We start from the raw sequence: 26,696 nt of genomic DNA, 5'->3' as shown, positions 1-26,696 counted from the left end.
CCGCCCGCGCCACGCCCATAGGGGCGGGGAGAATGCCGGAAGCTGTCCCGGGCGGAAACCCTGCCAACCTACTGGGCCCTCCTACCGACCTGTCCCGGGCTCAAGCCCCGCTCCACCAAAGTGGGTGAAAGGTCTGGCGGCTCGGCTCTAAAGCTGGGGCAGCAGAGCAAAACTGACGGAACGACTCCTGACTGACCATGGCAGACAAGCCGAGGCCTATCAGCCCGCTCAAGAACCTGCTAGCCGGAGGCTTTGGCGGCGTGTGCTTGGTGTTTGTGGGGCACCCTCTGGACACTGTCAAGGTGCGGGGACTGGGGCGGGAGACTGGGGAGGAAGCCTGAGAGGTAACGGCCCCTGAACAGAAATGGGGCCCATAAATTCGAGCTTCCGTGGAAAGTCTAGAGAATTACTGTGTCAGAAGTGGGAGGAAGCTGTATTTTGCACCCCAAAGAGCCAGGCAGCCCAAGGTGAGCAGCCTCCAACCGCCCCATCAAGAGCTCCTTTGTAGGGCTGGGGATTTAGCTCAGAGGTTCTGTCGCTTGCCTTGCAAGCGCAAAGACCCGAGTTCGATCTCTGGTACAAAAAAAAAAAAAAAAAAAAAAGAGCTCCTCTGTAAAGCTCTCCGTCGCAGAGACCCAATGCCACTTTGGGAATAGGAAAGAAAAAGCGGCTGTCTAAAGCTAATGCTAACATTTTATCATCAAGGCTGAAATAAATCCCCTGTGAAGCCTGACCCGGGAAGACAACTAATGAGAGATGTAGGGTTGTTCTAGAGATGTCCTTTGACACACTACCTGGGGCCAGAGTGCACCATTACCATCTCTTGCACATTGTCCTGTGCAATAAAGTACTTGGCCATTCAGCCTGTCATCCCGTGGCAGCCTACATAGCTTGCTGCATAGAGGCACCCCGTGGGAAGCTAATGATGTCCTCAGTGACTCAGTCTCTTCCAAGGAAAGCAGATGATCAGCTCTACTCAGGATCAGACTGATCACAACTTCCAGATGAGGAAGCTATTGTTTGTACTGAGGCTACTGGAAACACATTATTCCTCAGTGCCCTGGAACACTAAGCACAGCCTTGTTGTAGACCAAAGTCTATGTCCTGTGACTCTGTATTTTAAACTTCGCCCTAGTTTTGTAACCTTACTGTATTTTTTTATACAGAAAGGAAAATGACAGGTCATGGCCAGAGTCGGCCTGTAGACAACAGACGTGAGTTTTAGGGGGAAAGCCTATGTGAAGGGCTCCTAGAATGTTAGATCCAGTTTTTTTCATAGGAAAATATTTTCATGAACTTTTCTTGGCAGACCTGAGCAACAGGTTCTTTAATGCTTTTCGAGAGAGAAGCTGCCCCTAAGGTAGAGCTCCTACTGGAGTCATGGTATGGGAAGATCAGGATTAAAGCATCTAGGCTGATTAGGGCATTGTGTAACAAGAAATCAGATGTTGGGCCGGGGATTTAGCTCAGTGGTTCTGGCACCTGCCTCGCAAGTGCAAGGTCCTGAGTTCAATCCCCAGTACCAAAAAAAAAAAACCACACAAGAAATCAGATGTTAATTCAACAGATGGTAAAACAGTGCTTCTAAGGCACTGGGTCATTCTAAGTAGAACTGGCTAGGGTCAGTTGTCTGGTCTCTATTCCTATCCTTGGTTCATATATGCAAAAATCTTATTAGTTATAGACATCTGAAATTTTTTTAAAAAAACTTTTATTTGGTGCCTTATATACAAATGTTTCTGGGCCAGACCTGGGGAACACATCTGTAATCCCAGCACTTGGGAGGCTAAGGCAGGAGGATTGCTGGGAGTTTGAGGCCAGCCTGGGCTACATAGTGAGTTCAAGGCCAGCCTGATCTATACAGAGCGAGGCCCAGTCTCAAGAATCGCCCCCTCCACCAAAAGAATGTTTTCTCCTAGGCTGGGGATTTAGCTGAGTGGTTGCAAGGTGGGGGGCTGCTTTGCAACCACAAGGACCTGAGTTTGAACCCCCGTACAAAAAAAATATTTTCTCCTACCTCCTTAGCTTCTTGTCCTTGATATTACTTCTAGGAGGGACCTAGTGACCTTTGTACTGAATTATAAGTGACTAAAAATGCTTGCTGGCATTTTGGCAGAAAGGAAGTTGCTTTTTAGTATAAAACAAAAGTATAAATTGCCAAGTGCTGTCCTTTTGGCCTCAAAGAACTAGGTGAACTTCAATTAAGGCCTGACCTAGAGGTACTGTCAGAGATTTAAGGCAACTGACTGTGACCCACATGTCTTAATAAGCCAAGAACTATCACTTCTTGGCCTTTTGGCTAAGATCAAGTGTAATAAGCCAAGAACTGCAAGAGTTGGGGTTTAGAAAAACTCTTATGGAAGGTGATGTTAGGGCAGGCATTGAAGGGCAGGCTGAGTTCTGACTGGAAGAATAGGACCATCTAGACAATATGGCATGGGGAGGTATTTTAGTCCATTTTGTGCATTTTTTTTTGAGATGAGATGTCATTATGTAATTCCTGCTGGCCTTGAACTCACTATGTAGCCCAGGCTGGCCTTGACATCACAGCCATCTAATCCCAGTACTTGGGAGGTTTGAAGGAGGAGGATTGTCGTGAGTTTGAGACCAGCCTGAGCTATATAGTTGAAGGCCAGGCTGAACTACATGGCGAGACCCTGTTTCAAAGAACCAAAAAATCAGTCACTCAATCAATCAATCACAGTTATCCTCCTGCCTCAGCATCCATAGTGTTGGGATCACAGGCGTGCACCACCATGCCTGGGTCCAGCCCTTCTACATATATACGTGTGTGTATATATGTGTGTGTGTGTGTGTGTGTGTGTGTGTGTGTATGAATGATCTTAAATTTTGAGAAAAGGTGTCACTAAGTCTCAAAATTACCAGACTGGTTGAAACTTTTGATTGTCCTGTCTCAGCTTTTCAGAGTACTGGGCTTACAAGGGTGGTTTATGCTCTGCTCAGACTGCAAAATTTATAAGGAAGTGATTTATTCTTATAGTTTTCCAGGCTAAGTCCCTAAATTGCCCAGATTGGGTTAGAACCTGTGATCCTCTTGCCTCAGCTTCCCAAAGTGCTGGGATTACAGAGGTGTGCCATCACACCTGGCTTGTGAGAGTGCTTGTGAATATTAGCTGGGTGTGGTTGCTCACACATGTAATCCCAGCACTCTGGGAAACTGAGGCCAGATGATGGATGATCGCAGGTTTGAGACCTGTCTAGGCATCTTGGTGAATCAGTGAGACCTTGTCTCAAAAATTTAAAAAAAAAAAAAAAAAATTAAAAAATGGAACCTGGCGTGGTGGTGCTTCCTTGTAGTCCTGCATTTGGGAGACTGAGGCAGGAGGATCACTGGATGTTTGAGGGCAGCCTGGGCTACATAGTGAGTTCAAGGGCAGCCTGAACTACATAAAGAGACCCTATCTCAAAAAAATCAAATAAATAGATAAAATTTTTTTAAAAGGGCTGGAAGTGTAACTCAGTACAAAGGTACTGGGTTCAATCCCCAGTACTGCAAAAAATAAAATAAAATTTCACTTACTGGACTGAGTAAAGCAGATTGCCCTCCCTGATGTGAGTGGGCCTCATCTAACCAGTTGAAAGTTGGAATAGAACAAAAGGCTGACACTCCTAAGAGTTAGAAGGAACTCCTGCCTGCCTACTTGAGTGAGACATCAGTCTTTTTCTGTCTTTATTTCAAACTGAAATACTGGCTTGAGTCTCTAGTTTACTGACTGCAGATCTTGGGACTTCTTGACCTCTGTACTGACACAAACCAATTTTTTCTAATAAGTCTCTTGAAAATATTTCCTCCTTGTTCAGTTTCTTTAGAGAACATTGAGTGCAATACTTAAGAAAATTAGAACATGTATATGTACTTGTACACAAATTTCTATAGCATCATTGGTAGCATGCACCCTTAATTCCAGCTATTTGGAAACCTGAAACAGAAGATAACTTGAGCCTAGGAATTTGAGGCCAGCCTGATCAACATAGTGAGACCTTTTTTCAAAGAATGAAAAACAAAGAAGCTGGGGATTTAGCTCAGGGGTGCCTGTCAGGCTCGGTGGCATGCCTTAATCTTGGCTGAGGCAGAAGGACTGCTATGAGTTTAAGGCCAGCTTGGGCTACATAGTGAGTTCAAGGCCAGCCTGAACTACATATCGAGACCCTGCCTCAGAACAAACACACATACAAACAACCCCAAACAAACAAGCACAACAACAACAACAACAAAGAAAAATGGAAAAAACTCACAAATGCCAGTCTTTTGCTGTCAACAGAAGGATTACAAGTTCAAGCCCAGCTTGGACAACTTAGTGATATAGCAAGACTCATTTCAAAATTAAAATTTTTAGGCTGGTAATGCTAGCACTCAAGAGGCTGAGTCAGGAGAATCGCTGGGAGTTCGAGGCTAGCCTGGCCTATATAGTGAGTTCAAGGCCAGCCTGAACTATAAAGAGAGACCCTGTCTCAAAAATCAAAATGGGTTTTAGAAAGGGTTGGGTATGTACTCATTGCAAAAGCCCTGAGTTCCATCCCTAGCACCACAAAAACAAAACAAAAACCCCCCACAAATATCCATCCTCTGATGAATGGGTATACAAAACGTGGTATAAATTAGGACATTATTTGCCAATAAAAAGGAATTAAGTGGGATGCTGAGGAAGGAAGATGGCAAGCTTAAGCGCAGTTTGGGCAACTTAGGGAGACCCTGTCTCAAAAAAGGGTTAGAGAATATAGCTCAGTGGTGAAGCCACTTGGTTCAACCACTAGTACTGAAAAAAGAGAGAGAGATCTGAATATACCTGGTTAAGGGAATGCTAAAGATATGTACAGAGATGCAAATTTCCCTGATAAGTTTGATAGACAGTTCTGACTCAGGAAGGTGATTTATTTTTAACTTTAGGTCCGACTGCAGACACAGCCACCAAGTTTGCCTGGGCAGCCTCCCATGTACTCTGGGACCATTGACTGCTTCCGGAAGACTCTTATTAGAGAGGTATGGTATTAGGTGCTGGGCATTCTTCCCAGTGAGAAGAACACATGTAGGGCATTTTCTTCCTTTTAAAAGCTCTCTTTGGGCGGGGGGTTTAGCTCAATAGTTCCGCCGCCTGCCTCGAAAGTCCAAGGTCGCGAGTTTGATTCCCATACAAAAAAAAAAAGCTCTTCTTGCTTGTGGAAGAGGTAAAGGAAGCCACAGGTTAGAGGACACACAGCCTCCTGTTTCAATGCTATAAAGAGTGGTGGTGTACATCTGTAATCTCAGTACTCAGGAGGCTGAGGCAAGAGGATTGCCAGAAATTTGAGGAGGTCAGCCTGGGCAGAATACTATAGTGGCCATCCTGAACTGCATAGAAAGACCCTGATTTTTTTTTAAAAAAGGAAAAAAAGTAGTAGTGTCTGTAAACAGCTCCTGCTTCTCTGATTCCTTGCAGGGCATCACAGGGCTGTACCGTGGTATGGCTGCTCCTATCATTGGGGTCACCCCCATGTTTGCAGTGTGCTTTTTTGGGTTTGGTCTGGGGAAGAAACTACAGCAGAAATCTCCAGAGGATGTGCTTAGGTGAGTACTCACAGGCCTAGAGCACTCGATGCTGCTCTGCTTGGGATATGACATGGGTTAAAGGAAAGAACCTTGGCAAGTAGGCAATGATTGTCCCAGGGCTTCCCAGGAATGGCTCCTAGGAGTTCCACATGAGGAAAGTACCTGAGTTGTCTTGTGAAGCAAAAGGAAAATAGATGAAGAAAAATGCCCCCTGCCCATTTGCCAGATTGTTGTAATTCCTTCTATGATGTAATATCAATTACTGGGGTTATTAGTAATACCAACCCCACAGGGTTGTTTGGAGATTTGAATGCTCACATATGTTTTATTTTATTTTATTTTATTTTTTTGGTACCGGGGATCAACCTCGGGTTCTTGCGCTTGGGCAGCGGCGAAACCACTGAGCTAAATCCCCGGTCCTCATATATGTTTTAAATGCTGTAGGCAATACCTGGGACTGCTATAACAGCAACAGCAGCTCTGTTCTCTTGTCACCTCGTTAAGAGAAGTTTCTGGCTTTTGTTTTACTTGTTTGGGGAATGGGAGAGTATAGGGATGGAATGCAGGACCTTTCCACTGAACTACATCTCCAGCCCTTCTTTTACTTTTTATTTTGAGACAGTGTCTTGTTCTGGAGTATGGACTCAAATTTATGCCCCTCCTGCCTCAGTAGTACTCCATTGCATAAAATACCAACATCTTTATCCATTTGTCGGTTGATGGGCATTTGTGCTATTTCCAAGATTTAGCTATTACCAACTGTTCCGCTATAAACATGAGTGCGCATATGTCTCTGTGGTATGATGCTTTTAATTCTTTTGGGAAGATACCAAGAATGGGAATAGCTGGGTCAAGTGGAACCTCCAGTTTTAGTTCTTTAAGGAATCTCCACACTGATTTCCACAATAGTTGCACCAGTCTACACTCCCACCACCAGTAGAGAAGGGTTCCTTTTTCCCCATATCCCCTTCAGCCTTTGTTATTGGCTGATTTCTGGATATCAGCCATTCTTTCTGGAGTGAGATGAAATCTCAGTGTTTGTTTGTTTCTTTTTTTTTTTTAGTACTGGGGATCGAATTCGGGTTCTTGCGCTTGCACAGCAGGCGGCGAAACCACTGAGCGAAATCCCCGGTCGTCTCAGTGTTGTTTTAATTTGCATCTCTTGAATGACTACTGATGTTGAACATATTTTTGTATATTTATTTGCTGTTACTACATCTTCATCTGAGAAGGGTCTGTTCATTTCAGATGTCCATTTTTGGATTGGGTCTTTAAAGTTGGGAGGTCTGATTTTTCTGAGTTCCTTATATATTCTAGATATTAGTACTTTGAGGAAAGCTGGCAAAGATTTTTTCCCACACTGTGAGTTGTCTCTTCACTCTGTTGCTGGTTACTCTTGCTCTGCAAAGCTTTTCAATAAGATGAGATCCCAGTTGTTCATTCTTTGTGATAGTTCCTATGGGAACTATCTTTGCCTACACCAGTGTCGAGAGTTCTATCTATACTGTCCTCCACAAGATTGTGTTTCTGTTTTCATATTTAGATCTTTGATCCATTTTTATTTTAGCTTAGTGCATGGTGAAAGACATGGGTCTAGTTTGTTTTTTTTAAAATTTTTTTGGTACTGAAGATCGAATTTGGGTCTTTGTGCTTGCAAGGCAGGTGGCAGAACCACTGAGCTAAATCCCTGGCCCTTTAGTTTCAATCTTTGGTAAGTGGAAAGTCAGTTTTTCCAGCACCATTTATTAAAGAGGCTATCTTTCTTCCAATGAAGATGTTTGGCTCCTTTGTCAAAGATAGGGTGGCTGAGTATGTCTGGAGTTTCTGCACCTTCTAATCTGTTCCACTGATCCTCGGGTCTGTTTTTTTGCCAGTACCATGCTGTTTTGTTTTGTTTTTTTTCAGTATTGGGGTTTGAACTCAGGACCTTGCGCTTGCGAGACAGTAATGGCGCCACTGAGCTGAATCCCCAGCCCAATGCTGTTTGTGTCACAGCAGCCTTCTAGTCTAATTTTAAGGCAGGGATTGTGATGCCCCCTGCCTTTTATGTCTGTTGCACAGAATTGCCTTTGCTCTTCTAGGTCTCTTCTAGTTCCAAATGAATTTTAGGATATTTTTTCAAATTCTGTGAGATATGTTATTGGAATTTTGATCGTGATTGCATTAAATCTGTTTGGAAGTATGGCTATTTTCACTATCTCAGTTCTTCCTATTCAAGAACTAGGGATTTCTTTCCATTTTTTGATAACCTCTTTGATCTTCTTTTTCAGAGTATTGTAGTTTTCCATGCAAAGGTCTTTTATTTCATTGGTTAGATTGATTCCTAGGTATTTCATTATTTTATATGCTATTGTGAAAGGTTTTGTTTCTCTAATTTCTCTCTCAGTTTGTTATTTATGTACAGGAAGGCTATTGATTTTTGAGTGTTGCCTTTCTATCCAGCTATACTACTGAATTTGGTTATTAAATCTAGAAGTTGGTGGAGCTTTTGGGGTCTTCTATGTAGAGTAACATGTCATCTGAAAATAATGATAATTTCACTTCTTCCTTTATTATTCTTCACTTGATCTTAGCCAAAAGGCTGAGAAGCGATTCCTTTCCTATTCTTATTCCTTTAATTTCTTTCTCTTGTCAAATTGCTCGAATGTTTCCAGAACTATACTGAATAAGAGTGGTGACAGTGGACATCCTTGTCTTGTTCCTGATTTTACAGTGAAAGTTTTCAGTTTTTATCCCTTTGGTATGTTGTTGGTTGTTGGTTTGTCATAGATAGCTTTTATCAGATTGAGATAAAGACCATCTATTCCAATTTTCTCTAAGGTTTTTATCATGAATGGGCGTTGGAGCTTGTCAAATGCTTTTTCTGCATCTCTTGAGATGATCATATGATTTTTGTCCTTGGCTCTGTTGATATAGTATATTACACTTATTGATTTGTATATGTTGAACCATCCCTGCATCCCTGGGGTGCATCCTTCTTGGTCATGGTGTATAACTTTCTTGATGATTTGCTGCATTCTAATTGCCAGTATCTTCTTGAGGATTTTGTCATCTATGATCATTAGGGAGATTGGCCTGTCTTTTGGTTAGATCCTTCTCTTCTTTTGGTATAAGGATAATGCTTCCTTCCAGGAATGAATTTGGGAGTATTGTTTCCCTTTCAGTTTCATTAAAGAGTTTGAGAAGTAGTGGCATTAGGTCTTCTCTAAATTTCTTGTAGAATTCAGCAGTGAATCCATCAGGACCTGGGCTTTTTTTTGTTGTTGTTCATAGGTTTTTAATTACCTCTTCAATTTCATTGAGTGATATTGGTTTATTTAGAATTTTTATATTTTCTTGATTCAGTTTTGGTAATTCATATGTATCTAGGAACCTGTTCATTTCTTCTGTGTTTTCCATCTTATTAGAATACATGTTCAGGGCTGGGGATTTATCACAGTAGTGCCATGCCTGCCTGGCAATTGCAAGGTCCTGAGTTCAATTCCTGGTATCAAAAAAAAAATAGAACACAGGTTCTTGAAGTAAATACTGATGATCTTAGGGATCTCTGCACAATCTGTTGTGATTTCACCCTTTTCATTCCTAATTACATGGATTTGAGTCTTTTCTTTCTTTTTTAATAAATTTGGCTAAGGATTTGTCGATTTTATTTAATCTTTGAAAGAACCAACTCTTGAATTCATTGATTGTATTGTTTTCTTAGTCTACATTGCATCAATTTCTGCTCTGATCTTTATAATTTCCTCCTTTGTACAGACTTTGGGATTGACTTGATCTTCTTTTTCTAGAATCTTGAGGTTCAACATTGGGTTATTTGTACTTGCTTTGTTTTTCTAATATGGGAATTCACCCTTATTATTCACCCTAATATGGGATTTCACCCTTCCTTGTAGGGCCAGGGATTTAGCTCAGTGCTACACCTGCCTTGCAAGTGCAAGGTCCTAAGTTTGATTCCCAGTACCCGAAAAAAAAGTTTCCCTTGTAGAACTGCTTTCTTTGCATCCCATAAATTCTGGTACATTTTATTGACATTATCATTTAATTGTAGAAACTGTAATTTCTTCTTTAATTTCATCTGTGACCTATTGCTTGTTCAGGAGGGTGTTGTTTAATTTCCATGTGTTTATGAAATTCTTGTTTCTTTTGCTATTAATTTCCAGTTTCATTGCAGTATGGTCTGATAATATGCATGGGATAATGTTTTTTTTTGTTGTTTTTTTTTTTTTTTTTAGGCATGGACTCTTTATAGTTCATGCTGGCTCTGGACTCACTTTGTAGCCCAGGGTGGCCTCAAATTTTCAGCAGTCCTCCTTACTCAGTCTTCCGAGTACTGGGATTACAGGCATGTGCCACCACGCTAGCTCTGCATGGGATAATTTGAATTCTTTTGCGTTTACTTAAGCATGTTCTATGAACTAGTATGTAGTCTATTTTGGAGAACATCCCATGTGCAGCTGAGAAGCATGTGAATTCTAATTTTGTGGGTTGGAACACTCCACAGACATCTACGAAGTACATTTGTTCAAAAGTTTGGTTCAACTCTGATATATCATTGTTGAATTTTTGTCTAATTGATCTGTTTACTGGTGATAGTGGGGTACTGAGGTCCCCCATTACAATTGTATTAGTGCCTGTTTGATTTTTCATGTCCATTAATATTTGTATTATATAGTTGGGTGCACTGCTTTTTGGTACATATATATATATTGATGATTGCTATCTCTTCCTTTTGGATTGTTCCCTCTACAAAGATGTAGTGACCTGCTTTGTCTCTCTTAATCAGTCTTGGCTTGAAATCCACTTTGTATTCAAATAAAATAGCTACCCCTGCTTTTTTCTGGGTTCCTTTTGGATGGAATATTGTTTTCCATCCTCTGATTTTTAGTCTGTGAATTTCTTTTTGAATTAAATGTGTTTCCTGTATGTAGAACATTATTGGATCTTGCTTCTTTTTTTTTTTTTTTTTTGGTACCGGGGATCAAACTCAGGTCCTTGCACTTGCGAGGCAGGTAGCGACACCACTGAGCTAAATTCCCGGCCCTGGATCTTGCTTCTTGATCTATTCTGCCAATGTTTTTCTTTTGCTTGGTGAATTGTGACCATTAACATTAATGGTTATAATTCATATGGATAGACTTATCTCTGTCATGTTATTTTCCTGTTGTTGGTTCTCTTTTTTCCCTCCTGTGTAATTGCCTTGTCTTGCCTGGTGCATTCATTTTTTGAGGTTCATGGAGTTGTAATCCTTGTTATCTCTTATTAGAATATCCTTTAGAGCACTTTGGAGTGCTAATTTGGTGTTCATGAATTTGCTGAGGTGTTCTTTGTTATGGAAGTATCTTATTTCTCTATCAATTTTGAAAGATAGTTTTGTGTGATACATCAATCTGGGTTGGAGGTTGTTTTCCTTCAGGGCTTGAAATATGTCACTCCAAGCTCTCCTTGACTTGAGGGTTTGTGTTGAGAGGTGTGTTGTGTTTCAGATGGGCTTTCCTTTGTAGGTGATTTGTTTCTTTTCTCTAATAGCTTTTAATATTCTGTTCTTGTGTTGAATTTCTAGAATCTTGACTGTTACATGTATTGGAGAAGATTTTTTTGTTTTGTTTTGTTTTGGTGCTGGGGATTGAACTTGGAACCTTGCACTTGTGAAGCAGGCAGGAGAACCACTGAGCTAAATTCCTGGCCTGGGGAAAATTTTTTTTATCATGATTAATTAGAGTTCTATATACTTCCCTTATCTGTATGTCAGTTTTTTCCCCGTTTGGGAAGTTTTCTGCCATTACATCTGTGAACAGATTTTTTTTTTTTATCATTTGTGCTATCTCCTGCTTTTTCATTGACTCCAATCAACCTTATGTTATTCTTCTTTGCATCATCTAGCAGTTGCTGGATTGATTTCTCATGGTCCCTTGCTATTTGAAAGAAATCTTTCTTTTCATGATTGCTAACCACAATCCTGTCTTCTATGTCTGATGTTCTGTCCTCACATTGACTCATTCTGCTGTATATACTTTCAGTGGAATTTTTAATCTCTTGTATATCTGTTTCAGTCTATTTTATGGATTCCATTTTTTTCCTGTGCTGTCCATTCATTCATGGTTTCCATCATTTTCCTGAGCTCTTCTATTTTTTTTTATGTATATCTGATCTAGAGTCACTAAGTATATCTTTCATTCTAGTCACCATCTCTGTAGTTATCTGAGAAATTATTTCTGCTTTGAACTTTTCTAGAGCCTCATTCACCTGCTTTGTTACTTCCACTGTTATCATTTCAGAGAGTCCAGGTGGGTGGCTTTTGAAGTGTTCCACTTCATTGCCCCTGGGTTTTCCTTTGGTGAGCTGAACGTCTTAAGTGTCTTCTCATTTTCTTTCTTTTTTTTTTTAGGTTAATTCCTGGGTTGATGCTTGTAGATTGCTTATGATGAGTAGAGTTATTTCCAGTATTCAGAACTCTTAGGAAATGACTACTTCTCAGAAGTATCTTCCAGGTATAGCTGGCTTTTGGGTTTTTGCAAGATCCTACCTCTTCAATTTATTGGGGATGAGAAGTTTCTGCCTACTTGCCCCAGCATCTGGTTCTTTGACACTGGCCTATTGTATTTTTTTAAATGCTTAGGCAATCTCAGTCTTGCTATACCAGGAAGAACAACTCATTATCACAAATATGTCACCTTGGCTAATGTGGCACAATCCGCAATAACAATAGTATCAAACACAGCCTAGAAAATGACAAACTGTGATAACTATTTTTTTTTTTTTGGTACTGGGGATCGAACTCGGGTCCTTTCACTTGCGCAGCAGGCGGCAAAACTACTGAGACAAATCCCTAGCCCTGTGATAATTATTAATTTGCCGCCTTCAACCGTTTGAACTAGATTTGTGTTTACATAACAAAATCTAAAGTGAATTAGAAAATTGTATGCAAGAAATAAGCCCCCATATGGCGATTTTACCCTAAGAGGAGAAGATTTAGAAGAGGTTAAGGAGGAAAGAAATAGAGAAATAGAAGAAGACTTTAGAAGCAAGGCTGGAGGACAAAGGAAGATCATACAAACTTTGGGAAACTGGTGACGAAGACAGGAGGGAAAGAGTGAAGGAAGAAATAAAAACAAGAACAGAACAGAACAACTACAACAAAAAAACTAGAAACTATGTTCATATTCATATAACAATAAGAATAAACAACAAAACAAGAAGAACAAGGACAAAAACCAGAAAAAAGGAAAAAAAGCAAATAAAGAAAGAGGAAAAAAAAAGAAAAAGTCAAATTCAAGGTGTGTCTCTACTGTCACTGGTAGACAAGGTGGGCAAACAGAGTCCAGATCAAGTTGTTTAATCCCAAGAAGCCAGCCATTAATTTATGGTAGGGTTGTAGATAATCCCAGCAAGGCTGGACCTTTATTTTATTTTATTTTTTTTGGTACCAGGGATTGAACTCGGGTTCTTGTGCTTTTGAGGCAGGTGGCAGAACCACTGAGCTAAATCCCAGGCCCTAAGCCTGGACCTTTAGTTCCACTGAAGTTCAGGCTGATTTCTGGCTATGAGGCTGAGACCAGATTTGTTGAGTCTGCCACATTCCATGTGCCTCCTGCCCAGTTGAACCCTGCTCCCTCACCTCCTGATGACTTGGATTTAGCACCCTCACTGCAACACTGGGAGCCACTAGATGGAGCCAGACTGTAGCTGTTCTGAGTTCTGAGTTCTGAGCTCAGCCCCTCTCCAAGATGGCTACTTGCCCAATTGTCCTCTACTAGGTGATGTCTGAACCCAAATAACTCACCAGCCACTGCAGTCTGCTGTGTCCACTGCTCTATCCCATTGGTGACTTTCTCTATGGAGGCCTCTGGGGTCACCAGTAGTCACCATGTGTCTGAAAGTTCAACCTGCCCTTCCCACACCATGAGTACATGCTGTGGGACAAAGTACCGCCTACCACCTCTCTCTTTTTTGTTGAAGTCTCTCTGTCGGCTCTCTCCGTGGACTTCAGTTCTCCCTTCAGATCCTTCCTGGGTCCTGGGGACCCACTTGCCTCCTTCTATGCCTCACGCTGCTATATTCCAGTGTCAGGATACCAAATCCCAAAAAAGTTCTTTCTCTGCTGCTCACCACTCCACCATCTTCCTGGAAGTCTGGCACTTTATTTTTATAATGTGATTATATTATTTTAATGATTACAGATGTTGGTTTCTCTATCAAAGTGAAATAAGTTACTGTATTTTCTTGAGAAGTTATCAAGCATATAGGCTGACTGTTGAACATTCAGAAGCCTGACTTTCTTCAGCTTCAAAGTCCCAGTTCATTCTGCTGTCTCCAAGAGGAGTCCTCCCAGAAACTTCCTGAGGATCACAGTGTGAACTGGGACTTTGAACCTGGGTTCATGCAGAAACAATTCTCTTGACTGTTGAACAGTTATCCTATATGCTTGACTTGTATGTCTGAGGTGAATGTGTGAGTCCTGCCAGGGGTGAATGCATAGAACAGGGTGTTGAAACTGGTGACCTGGCTAAAGGAAAAAATTTACAGTGGATGTCCCCTCACTGCCAGTTGACAGCTCTTCCTCATATTTTAGGCTCCTTTTGAGTGGGACTGGCCTGAAGCTTGTCAGAGGCTTGAGGTGGTAGGAACATGAGGCTCAGGGCAGTGTGAAGGTTTTCAGCAGCATTTGCCAAATTGTAGGGACTCTATTAAAATGCTGGATGTAACTGTGTGCTAATTGCCTTTAGGCCATTGCTGATCCTAGAAGGAAAAGGCCGTGCTAGAGGTGTCATAGACAGCTGTGGTGATAGACACTAGAAGCCTCAGACTCATCCTCAGTGTGACTCATTCTGTAGGGGCCTGAGTGAGAAGCCATGCCTCTGGCCATGCCAGAGGACCATTCCATGCACAGTGCTGTAGAATTCATCATGCCTGCCTGAGTAGCATCCTTTATTTGGCCCTACCTATCAGTATCTTTCTTGCAGCTGGACACTCCTTGCAGCTGTCCTGGGCATCCCCCAGCCTGTGGAGGTGGCCACAGCCACTCTTCCTGGCCTCAGAGCTGTCCTGCTTGAGTCTTGGCTTAGAGTCTTCTCAGGCTTTTGGTGGTCCAGGGGAAATATGATCTACTGTGTATAGATCTTGGGTTAGAGGCTCCTTCTACCCCATCAACCTGGCATTTCACAGTTCAAGCCTCTAGGAAGTCTGGGAACTTGTCCATAGTCACTGCACAAGACAGGCTTGGGGTGGAAACCATGTCTTACTAGGAACTCCCATAGGTGAGGGATTCTGAATGTGTACCTCATGTGATTGGACCTTGTGACTAGGCTCCAGTGGTCTTTTTTTGTGTGTGTGTGGTACTGGGAATCGAACTCAGTACCTTGCACTTGTGAGGCAGGCCCAGTGCCACTGAGCTAAATCCCCAGCCATAGGCTCCATTGCTCTTGACACTGAGACCCTTGTTCAGGGAAGTTTGATCAGAATATACCTAGAATTTAGGATTTCATGTGAAATCTGATTTATTTGTAGCTGTGCTTCTTCCCAGTTCAAGTACTTAATTTTTCTTACAAAACCATCCTCTTTTCTGGGATTACTTTTGTCTGTGGGGATAATCACAGGTACTTGTTTCTGGCTTTTCTTTTCAATACAGCTATCCCCAAATATTTGCTGCTGGGATGTTATCTGGTGTGTTTACCACAGGAATCATGACCCCTGGTGAACGGATCAAGTGCTTATTACAGGTATGAGTGTGATCTGATGGCAGGCAGCTAACTTTTTCCTTTCAGCAAAAATTTTGTGTGTTTGTTTACATCCATGTACCCTTTATAAAGTTCAGGTCAGGTGTACAAAACAAACAGTTCCACGGCTTTCAGGAACATGGAAGAAATTGTAGTGGAATTGAGAATTAAGACAGTGTAACAGACCAAGAAAAATATCATAGCTGCAATGTGTCAGTCCTAGCCAAACATCCTTATTAGCAGTTACTTCAGGAACTCTGAAAGGTGAGTTATGTCTTAACAGAGCTAGTAGAAGGGAAGCAGCTTTTGCCAAAGATGTCCTCTGTCTACCAAAACCTCAGTGTCTTTAAGGCATTGATGATGAACCCTTTAGAGACAAGTGCCCAAACTGCAACCCAAAACCCACTTAATTATCGCAAAGTGCTAACATTGCAATTAAACGTGACTACTTTAGAAAAACAACTCATACATTAACATCTTTTGTCTTAAAAACACCCTTACCGTAGGTTTTCCACTAGTGCTTTAGGATGTACTCCATCCTATAATTTTGTAATTTCAAGAAAGTTTAAACAGAACAAAAGAGGGAAAAAAGAATATTTAAATCGAATCATATATTGAGCTGGGCATGGGGATGTACACCTATAACCTATAATCCCACCACTTGAGAGGCTGAGGCAGGAGGATCATTGCAAGTTTGAGGCCAGTTTGGGCTACATAGTGAGTTCAAGTCTGGTCTGAACTACATAGTGAGAGCCTGTCTCAAAATTAATAAATAAATAAATGGAATCATACAGTATGTGAATTTTTCAGATTGCCAGCATAATTTTCTGGAGATTCATTCAGATTGTGGAATTTTGTTCTTTGTTTTTCATTTTTTGAGACAGGGTTTCATTATGTAGTTCCGGCTGACCTTGAACTCATTATGTAGCCCAGACTGGCTTCGAACTTGCAGTGATCCTCCTGCCTCAGCCTCCCAAGTGCTGGGACTTCAGGCATGCACCACACACCGTTTAGATTGTTGAATGTATAAAAAGTTCATTTTTGGGACCGGGGATTTAGCTTAGTGGTTCTGCCACCTGCCCTGCAAGTGCAAGGACCCGAGTTCTATCCCTGGTACCCCCCCACACACAAAAAGTTCATTTTTATTTTTGAGTGGTAGCACCACATGGATGTCCCACAATTTAACCATTTGTCCACTGATGGACATCTGCGTTGTTTGTAGTCTTGCACTATTATGAATAAACATTTGTATATTTTTGGGAGAAAATAAGTCTTTATTTCTCTGAGATAAATGCCCAGGAGTACAACTTCCTGGGTTGTATAGTAATTGTATCCTTAGGTTTATTGAGGGGGGTTACTGGAGTTTGAGCCTGGGGCCTTTACACCGAGTTACATCCTAAGCCATGTCGTGCAGGCTGGCCTCGAACTCAGCAATCCTTCTGCTTTAGCTTCCCCAGTACTGGCATTACAGGTGTGTGTTACCTTCCCCAGCCTCAGCCTTTTTTTTTTGGCACCAGGGATTGAACTTGGGACCTTGTGCTTTCGAGGCAGGCGCCGGAACCACTGAGCTAAATCCCCGGCCCCAGCCTCAGCCTTTTTAACAGATAATTTTTAAAAAATTTTTGAGATGGGGCAGGGGAAATAAAATAAAATAAGATTTTGAGCCAGGGTCTTGCTAAGTCAGCAAGTTGCCCAGATTGGGCTCAAACTTGATTCTTCTTCCTCAGCTTCCCAGAATGCTGAAATTATAGGCATGTATCAACATGCCTGGCTATATCCGTATTCAAGAAACTACCATATTGTTTTCCAGACTAACTGTGTACTATTTTACAGTTTCACCAAACATGTATGAGTGATTTCTCTACATTCTCACTAAAATTTGGTGTGTTCAATATTTTTTTTTCTTGGTACTAGGAATTGAACCCAGGGCTTTGCACTGAGCTACATCGTCAGCCTTTTTTGTTTGTTTGTTTTTTTGAGACAGGGTCTTGCTATGTAGTTCAGGCCGGCCTTGAATGCACTATATAGTGTAGGCTAGCCTCGAACTCATGGCAATCCTGCCTCAGCTCCTGAGTGCTGGGATTACAGGTGTGTGCAACCACTCTTTGTTCAATATTTTTTTGTTTGTTTGTTTGTTTTTGGTACCAGGGATTGAACTCAGGACCTTGTGCTTGTAAGGCAGGCGCTGGAACCACTGAGCTAAATCCCTGGCCCCTTTGCTCAATATTTTTTATTTTACCCCATCTAATAGATGTGTGGTAATATTTTAACTTGTATTTCCTTTGTGTGTGTATGTGTGACTGAGAGTCAAACTCAGGGGCTTCACACTGAGCTACATTCCAGACTTTTTAAATTTTTGTTTTATTTATTGATTGATTGATTTTCCAGTACCGGGGGTCAAACTCAGGACCTTGCACTTGGAAGGCAGGTGTGGTGCCACTGAGCTAAATTCCCAGCCCTTATATTTATTTTGTTTTGGTTTTTTGGGTTTTTTTGGTACCAGGGATGGAACTCCGGACCTTCCACTTGCAAGCTAGGCGGTGGAACCACTGAGCTAAATCCCTGTCCCCCTTCTTTTTATTTATTTGTTTGTTTGTTTATTTATTTATTTATTTTTCCAGTACCAGGGATTGAATTTAGGACCATGGCTTTGGGAGGCAGGTGCAATGCCACTGAGCTTAATCCTGACCTGTTGTTTTCATTTTGAGACAGTGAATCACTAAGTTGCTAAATTGCTCAGACTTGCCTTGAACTTTTGATCCTCCTAGGTCAGTCTCCCAGAGTGCTGGGATTAGAGGTGTGTGCCACCATGCCTGGTTTAATTTGTGTTTCATTTTAGAAAAGTGTAAAATGTGAGGACAATCTGGCTGTGACATGTCACCCCATTGATCACCAGGGTTGATTCGGCTGAACTGGCTGGCTAGGCGGGTGTCCCCTTCCTCCTTCAGTGTTCTGTGTGCATCCCTCCCAAAGCTGTGCTCTGGGTTAAAGAAGACAACCAGCCCCCAGATAGAGGAGGACAGTTTCCTTGGTCAAGGGTATAGGAGTAGCTGTGGTCCCCTTCTAGAATCTCCAAACAAGCTCTCATTTTAGAAAATTGTATTTCCTTCCTTAACAGCTAAAGATATCAAATATCTTTTTATATGTTTAATCCTCTTTGATGAAATCTCTGTTCATAAATTTGCCCAATTTGCTAACTGGATTTAAAAAATCATTTTGATAGTCCTTGATAACATTTTATATATTTTGGGGGTTGGGATTTAGTGGTGCTATCGCCTGCCTCGAAAGCACAAGGTCCTGAGTTTGATCCCCAGTACCAAAAAAAAAAAAATCTGATAGAATCCTTGATATATTTTGCCTAATAATTCTTTACCAGCTATGTGATTGTGATTTGTTAATATTTTCACTTATCAGTCAGAAATGATGGTACAAACCTGCAACCCCAGCATTTGAGAGGTTGAGGGAAGAGGTTCATGAGTTTGGGGCCAGCCTGGACTACATAGTAGCAAGTTCATAAATTCAAGACCAGCCTGAATGCAACATATTGAGACCCTGTCTCAAAAAACAGAAACAAAAACAAAAAAATAAATATTTTATAGAATTCTTTGGTGAAACACTCTAGGCATGGAGATTTTTTAGGAGGAATTTTTAAATTATGAATTCAATTTTTAAAATCATTATAGGGCAATTAAAATTTTTTGTTTCAGATCAGGTAAGTTGTGGCAGTTTGTGTTATTTGTTTTTTCTTTTTTTTCTTTTTTTTTTTTTTTGGTACTGGGGATCGAACTCAGGTCCTTGCGTATTTTTTCATTTTTATTGTCAAATTTGTGCTACAGAGATGTTTTTAGTACTTTATTATCTTTTTTTTTTTTTTTTGCTTGCTTGCTTTTTGGAGACGGGGTCTTTCTATGTAGTTCAGGCGGCCTTGAACTGCCACCAATCCTCCTGCCTCAGCCTCTCAAGTGCTGGGATTATAGGCATGTGCCACCATGCCTGGCTTGTTTGTGTTTTTTGTCTGAAAAATATAATCTTCTGGGAGTATTTCACTTTCAAATATTCCCTACTCATCCAGAGTAGCTGGATGAGCTTTTTCCCCTTTTCTCACCTTCAAATAAATCATCTTCTTTTTTTTTTCATCTTCTTTAAAAAAAACACACAACTTCTTTCTACTCTGTTTCCCACATCATTTTCTGTGCTTCAGGAATTTGCTCCCCCTTACCTCAAAACTCTTTGGAAAATTGTTTATTTTTTCTACTCTGTCTTTAATAGCTCTGTTAAACCCACTCCAGTCTAGCTTTTCCTCAAACTCCAACACAAGTGCTTTTGTGAAGGTCACCAGTGACTTTATGCCTAAGTCCAGTGGTCATTTCATGGTCACCATCTCCCTTGATCCATCAGTAGGCACATCACCCCTAACAACCTCTTGAAGAGTGTCTTTACTTAGGAACTTTCTCCTGTTTTTCCTTGGCTGCTTATTTTTTGTCTTGTTGAGTAATCATCATCTCCCTCTTCGGTGTTCATGGATATAAGACTCAATCCTGTTCCATTCATTACCTTGATAATTTTATCATTTCATGACATTGAGACGCTATTTGTATACTGATGATTCTCAAACTTTATCTTCAATTTAGATTTTTCCTGAATTCCAGAGTGGTTTATTATATGTTTCTATTTAGATACTAATAGGTGCCTCAAAGTCATCATCTGCAAAACTGAACTGAGGTATTGGCCTTCCCAATACTTCCTCTTCCCTGACACCTTTGTGGCAATACCATCCTTTTAGTTATCAGGGCTAAAACCAATGAGTCCTTCCAGATTATTTTTTTCACTATACAGATCCCATTTGTTGAACAGTTAAACTTGCATTCAATATATCTCAAATCTCTCCTTTCTTATCACCTCCAAATTGCATCTGTGTTGCTTCAGGTCACTTTTATCACTGCCCCAGATCACTCCGAGGGCCTCCTAACTTATTTCCTGATTATGGTCTGGTCTATACTGTCCATAACAGTGAGAAGTTTCTATCAATATGTCATTCCCATACCCAGTTCTCCATGCCTCTGCAGTATGATTCACTCCAACATTCTCTATCACATGGGTCTTCCCCAGATATATTGGCTCACGTACACCTGGATGATTTGGAGAAATTATATAAAAAGAACCATTGACCTTATCTTAAATTTACTATTAGAAAAATTGACACCTTTCAAATTGAAAACTTCTCCAGTCAAAATTATGACTTTATTTTGAGATAGGGTCTTGCTGTGTAATTCAGGCTGGCCCTGAACTCACCATGTAGCGCAGGTTGCCCTCGAACTCATGGTGATCCTCCTGGCTCAGCCTTCAGAGTGCTGGGATTACAGGCACGCCCTACCACATCCAGCCCAAAATTATGACTTTTTTACCAAAAAAAAAAAAAAAAGCTGGGTGTTGTGGCACTTGTCTATAATCCTAGCACTCTGCAGGGCCCCATAGTGAGTTGAAGGCCAACCTGGACTACATAGAGTGTGTCTAAAAAAAAAAAAAGAGGGCTGGGTATTTAGCTCAGTGGCACCATGCCTGCCTTGCAAGCGCAAGTTCCTGAGTTCAATTCCCGATACCAAAAAAAAGACTTGTTTTTTTGGTTTTGAGACAGGGTCTCCCCTATGTAGCCCAGGCTGGCTTTGAACTCACAGTGATCCTCCTGCCTCAGCCTCCTGAATGCTGCTATTACAGATGTATACTATTGTTCCCTGCTCAAAAATTATGAGCTCCTTTTCATTCATCTCTTTTATGTTCCTCAGAGGTGTTTTAGTTTTCTTTATACAATATATATACATATATATATATATGTGTATATATATATATATATATATATATATATGGCATTGCCATTTTGAATTATTGCCATTTTGAATAAGATCCTTTTCCATTATTTTTTAACTGTTTAATCCTGGTAGGTTAAAAAAAACTACTTTGCTTGTATGTTTATTTTTTGTGTTTATCCTTGGAACTGTTAAAGTTGAACCCTCTAGCTTTAACTGCTCTTTGGCTGATGTCCTTGCTTGATTCTTCTTGGCTCCATACTCACTGTGGACGCTGATTGGGGCTGTCTCACTTTTAGATCTTTACTGGGAGTGTAGATGCCTGTGTTCCAGCTCTTCACTCTTAGGCCTTGAAGCCCCAGGGCTGGGGTAGTGGGCCTCCCCTTGGCTATCCTCTAGTTCTGTACAGGGCCTCTATTTGGGCATTTCAGAGCACTGAATGTAATTTCCTGTCTTACCTTTCCTCTCCTCTCCTCTCCTTTCCTCTCTTCTCCTTTCCTTTTCTCTCCCCCCCCCCAACTGTGAGTTGAACCTAGATCCTCACATATGCTAGGTAAGTGCTCTAGCACTGAGCTACACTCTCAGCTTTTTAAAATTTTATTTCAGCTTGTGACAGACTTTTGCTGAGTTACCCAGGCTGGCCTTGAACTTGTGATTCTCCTGCCTCAGCTTTCTGAGTAGCTTGGATTACAAGTGTGCAACACCATACCCAGCTCTGTTCACCTTTTCTTTACAAAGCCTCCTCACCATGTAGGCTTGGAATGAATTTTGTGTTCAATAGATATTTGTGGAAGGAATAAACAAATGACTAAAATATTTGTCTCTTCTAGATCTTCCAAATTGGATTTTTTTTAAAGTACTCCTGTGTATGGAAGATTTCTTTATTTTCCAACTCTTTTCTGTTGATTTTGTTTCACATATATATTGTTTGTTTTGCATACTGGGGATTGAATGCAGGGCCTTTGCACTGAGCTACATCCTTCTGATTGAGACAAGGTCTTGCTAACTTGCTATTCTCCTGCCTTAGCCTTCCAGAGTGCTAAGATTACCACACCCAGTTAACCTATTTCAAGTGCCTTTCCTAATATCATATATTCCAAACACTTATTGACTTGACATTGAAGCCTTTTATAGATCTAATGCATAGCGACCATTTCCATGCTCACTTTGTATTCTCCTATAACCTGATGGGTCTATTGACTTTGACTTGATGACCTTCTCCATTCCAGATTCAGGCTTCTTCAGGGGAAACCAAGTACAATGGAACCTTGGATTGTGCAAAAAAGCTGTACCAGGAATCTGGGATCCGAGGCATCTACAAAGGCACTGTGCTCACCCTTATGAGAGGTAACTTTTGAGGTTTTCTATCCACCTAAGGTCACTTGGAGAGGTCATCTGAGGCTCTGCCACAGATGATCTTGCCTAGACAGCCAGGTTAGTATTAGTACATGCCACAGCTCTGACAGGCCTGGCAGTGTGTGTCCTGGTTTTAGGCAGTATGGATACAGTAAGGATGGAAGGACCTATTGTCTTTCCTTAGTGTCCTTGGAGGTGAAATTCATGACAGTGGTATTTGGAAGGATTGGCTAACAGGTAGAAATTGTGGCTGGAGGGACAAGTGAGAAGAAAGAGTGACTCAGGGATAGTGGAGATCTCCTATGTTTGCTTCAGGGCTGGGGAGGGAATCCAGAGACTCAGCATGCAAGGCAAGTGCTCTCCCATTGAGCTATACCCGCTATCCCTCTCCCTGGTTTGATTTGTTTATTTGTTTGTTTTTGAGACAGGGTCTTGCTATGCAGTTCAGGATGGCCTTGAACTCACTATGTAGCTGAGAGTAGCATTGAACTCATGGCGATCCTCCTAGCTCAGCCTCCCAAGTGCTGGGATTATCTCCCTGGTTTAAGAGGTAGGTTTTCCTGGGATGGAAGTAGGAGATGCAGAGATTAGTCCCATTCTTGTCCTGAGTTGGCAGCTTGGAGGAAGACAGGTGCATTAGCTGTGATTATAACTCCTGGAGTGGGCCTGTCAGTGGTGACCTGGAGGGGATTTTATTTTTTAATAAATTTTATTTTATCCCATTCACCCCCTCAAGCCTCCTCTCCTCCCTATGTACAGAAGCTTTGTTTCCATTTTTCCCTTCTATTTTCACTTTCTTGTCCCTTCCTTTTTCCCTCCCTCCTCCCTGGTTCCCCTTCTCATTTGAACACTTTCTTCTCATTTCCCAACAACCATTATACATTGCACTACTTATTTCTTTCCAGTTTTGGTTTCTCACACCAGAGAAACAATGTGGTATTTAAACAAGTGTATCCAATTTATTTCACTTAAGAACATGGTCTCAAGATCCATCTATTTAGCTATAAAATGGTTGAAGCTCATCCTTCTTTATAGCAGAGTAGTACTCCAGTGTATAAAAAAACACATCTTTTGGTGGGGGGTACCGGAGATCGAACTCGGGACCTTGTGCTTGTGAGGCAGGTGGCAGCACCACTGAGCTAAATCCCTGGCACAAAACCACATCTTCTTTATCCACTCATCAGTTGGTGGGCATTTGGATTGTTTCCAAGATATAGCTATTATAAACTGTGCTGCTAAAAACATGGGTGTGCATATATCACTGTGGTATGATGCTTTCAACTCTTTCAGAAAGATACCAAGAAAAGGTATAGCTGGGTCAAATGGAACCTTTAGTTTTAGTTTTTTAAGAAATCTCCACACTAATTTCCACAGTTGTTGCACCAGTCTGCACTCCCACCAACAGTGGAGAAGGGTTCCTTTCTCCCCATAACCCTAGAGGGGACTTAAAGATGAAATGTTGTATATGTTCATAGTCATGGTGCTTGGCCCAGTGCAGCTTCTGGTAGCTGCAAAGTGTTGATTGCAAACTGGATGTGGCTGTTGAGGAACTCTCATGAAACCTTGAGTAGTCCTGTGCCAGGCTTGCCTCTGTAGTACACAGAAATCTGTGGAGGTTTTATATACTTAATTCACCTCTTTCGTTGCTTTTTCCCCCCACTTCTTTCTTGACACTAACAGATGTTCCAGCCAGTGGGATGTATTTCATGACATACGAGTGGCTGAAAAATATTTTCACTCCAGAGGGAAAGAGGTGAGAATATTATAACTTATAAACCACTTTTTCCACTCATAAGCGGGTGGTCCTCTCCTGTGAGTGGGTCATAAAATATATAGAAGCCAGACTTGTTCTTTCTCTGTTTATGCTTTCGTCTCATGGCTGCTAAGGTCCAGCTAACCTCTTTTACTCTGTGCTCACACAGTGTGGCAAGTATGTGATATAGGAGTAGCAGCTGCTATGTCATGGAAACCTTACCTTTGGACCTCTTCCCTTCAGCCAGTCTCTTCCTTTCAGTAACTTCCCTGTCTGCCAGAGGAGAGGTAAAAGGGATGAACACCTTTCTGTCAGTCTTTGATTGACTCGGGCTGTGGTTGGGTGTTCTGCAGTGTCAGTGAACTCAGTGCTCCTCGAATCCTGGTAGCTGGGGGATTTGCAGGGATCTTCAACTGGGCTGTGGCAATCCCTCCAGATGTGCTCAAGTCCCGCTTCCAGACTGGTGAGTGAGGTGGATGTGGATAGGGTGGGTTTTACACTGGCTACCCCAGGGGTGCAGAACTCTTAAGACCTTGGGATACGTACTCTCCAGAGCAGCACCCAGAGACTGTCTGAAAAAACTTCTGCCTAACTTCTAGGAACTCTAGATATGAAGTCAAATCTACAAATCCATTCTCCCTCCCCCAAATAACCAGAAGGCTGTTTCATGTGTGTGTGTGTGTGTGTGTGTGTGTGTGTATATGAGGATGAGGATGAGGATGAGGATGAGGATCAAACCTAGAGCCTCATGCATGGTAGGCAAGCACTGTACCACTGAGCTACACTCTCTGCCCTGTTTCAATCTTCATTCCTCTTGAGCACTCCCTTGGCACCAGTAATCCAGACATTTGTGCGCATGTGCTATAGAGCCCACCATGTTTGACTAGGTATAGGTGACCTGTGAGGTATCCTCTCCCTAGTGCTGGCCCTGACTCTATAGGAAGACTATTAGATTGTTCCATGTGGGATGCCATGGTCAGGTCACAAAGCTTCCTGAAGCTTTAAAAATTGGATTCTGCTCCACAGCACCTCCTGGAAAATATCCTAATGGTTTCAGAGATGTGCTGAGAGAGCTGATCCAAAATGAAGGAATCACATCCTTGTACAAAGGGTTTAATGCAGTGATGATCCGAGCCTTCCCAGCCAATGCAGTAAGTAGCTGACAGGGGCTATAATCTTTCTTCTTGTCTCAGGCAGGGTGCTGGTCAGCTGGCTTTTGCTTGCTCCTGGGTTGCACTGGGGCTCAGTTCTCTCAAAACCCCTCTCAGCCAGAGCCTCTGTATTTGCTCACTTCCCTGAAGCTGCCAGAAAGATTTGCCTTGAGGGTTCTCTGAGGTCAGGAGCTTTGATTTCCTGACCTGACCATCAGAATCAGGTAGCTGTGGAATATCCATTTTTCTCCTATTAGGAATGAGTCTGCTTGCTTCTGTGATCTAGGGTGGGAGTGGGCTTAGGGAAGGTTTCTGGTCCTCACAGGGCCAGCCAAGCACAGTGCTGTGGGTGGTTATCTATGAGGAGTCATATTTCTGTTGGCTTTTCTCTTCCTTCTTTTTAGGCCTGTTTCCTTGGGTTTGAAGTTGCTATGAAGTTCCTTGACTGGGTTGCCCCAAACTTGTGAGGATGAAGGCTGCTGAAGGCTTCTGGATGCTGAACACTCATGGAGGAGAAGCAGTGCACAGGACTAGGCAGTCCTGAAGGGTGAGGGGAGGGGATGGTGAGATCAGAGCTCTGAGTATGGACATGCTGAAACCTTTGCCTTAATGATGTCTCCCTTCTATGACTTGGTGTGCCATTTTGAAACTTGAATTCCCTCAAAGGATTTGGCAATGGAAGAAGTAGCTTCTTGATCAGATATCACCTGTGGCCAGAGTGCTGGTTGTTGGTTGACTGCTGGCCCCACTGCACCCCAATACTCCTAGCTAAAGAGGCAATCTAATCCTCTCACTAAAAGCACTATGCATATTTTCACTGGCTGACCAGAAACTAGGATCTTCTTCAAACCCTAGTCAGGAAAATCAACAGATTGCCAGGGTGCCATTTCTTTTTCTTTTTTTCTTTTTTCTTTTTTTTTGGTACTGGGGATTGAACTCGGGTCCTTCCGCTATCGAGGCAGGTGGCGGAACCACTGAGCTAAATCCCTGGCCCTAGGGTGCCATTTCTAATCCTAGGCTACACACAGGAATGTAGACTTAAAGCCCACATCTGTCTGTCCAAGTAGACTGGGTGGATATGCCTAAGAACAGATGGCCTGTTAACCATCAGATTTTAATTTTTTTTTTTTTTTTTTTTTGGTACCAGGGATTGAACTCAGGACCTTGGGCTTTTTACACAAGCAGATAATAAAAAATAAAGCTAGAGTAGTGTAATTTCTCAGGAGTAGGTGAAGAACTACCCCCCCCCCCCCAATGCGAACAGTTTCAGCCTGCTGGGATAAGTACAAAAACCCATGATATAGGAAGGTTCTTTTTACACACTCTTCTTATGAGAGTGTCCATGAAGCAATAAATGTTGTTCCTCATTTT

At 41.8% G+C, this 26,696-nt stretch overlaps 1 protein-coding gene across 1 annotated transcript; it reads left to right on the top strand.

Annotated features, from left to right (window-relative positions):
• Window positions 1-40: 40 nt before the first annotated feature.
• On the top strand, window positions 41-26,696 carry Slc25a20 (solute carrier family 25 member 20). Its single transcript, XM_004833977.4, has 9 exons — window positions 41-302; window positions 4,910-5,002; window positions 5,439-5,566; window positions 15,174-15,264; window positions 22,295-22,412; window positions 24,102-24,174; window positions 24,528-24,637; window positions 25,201-25,325; window positions 25,730-26,696. Exons 1-9 carry the CDS (start codon window positions 198-200, stop codon window positions 25,790-25,792), a joined length of 906 nt encoding a protein of 301 aa, XP_004834034.1. The 5' UTR covers window positions 41-197; the 3' UTR covers window positions 25,793-26,696.

Source organism: Heterocephalus glaber, unplaced genomic scaffold (assembly GCF_053883595.1).
Source record: "Heterocephalus glaber isolate CG9 unplaced genomic scaffold, H.glaber_assembly_v1.0 deba00001504, whole genome shotgun sequence".
In the NCBI taxonomy this organism is placed as follows: Eukaryota; Metazoa; Chordata; class Mammalia; order Rodentia; family Bathyergidae; genus Heterocephalus; species Heterocephalus glaber.
Note: the sequence above shows the minus strand (reverse complement) of the source record. Positions and strands in the feature narration are given on the sequence as shown.

Excerpts from the sequence above, each read along its gene's own strand:
- Slc25a20 (XM_004833977.4), top strand. The coding sequence starts at position 198 with ATGGCAGACAAGCCGAGGCCTATCAGCCCGCTCAAGAACCTGCTAGCC. Across the intron at positions 303-4,909 it reads ACCCTCTGGACACTGTCAAG|GTCCGACTGCAGACACAGCC; the intron begins GTGCGGGGACTG and ends TTTTAACTTTAG. Across the intron at positions 25,326-25,729 it reads GAGCCTTCCCAGCCAATGCA|GCCTGTTTCCTTGGGTTTGA; the intron begins GTAAGTAGCTGA and ends CCTTCTTTTTAG.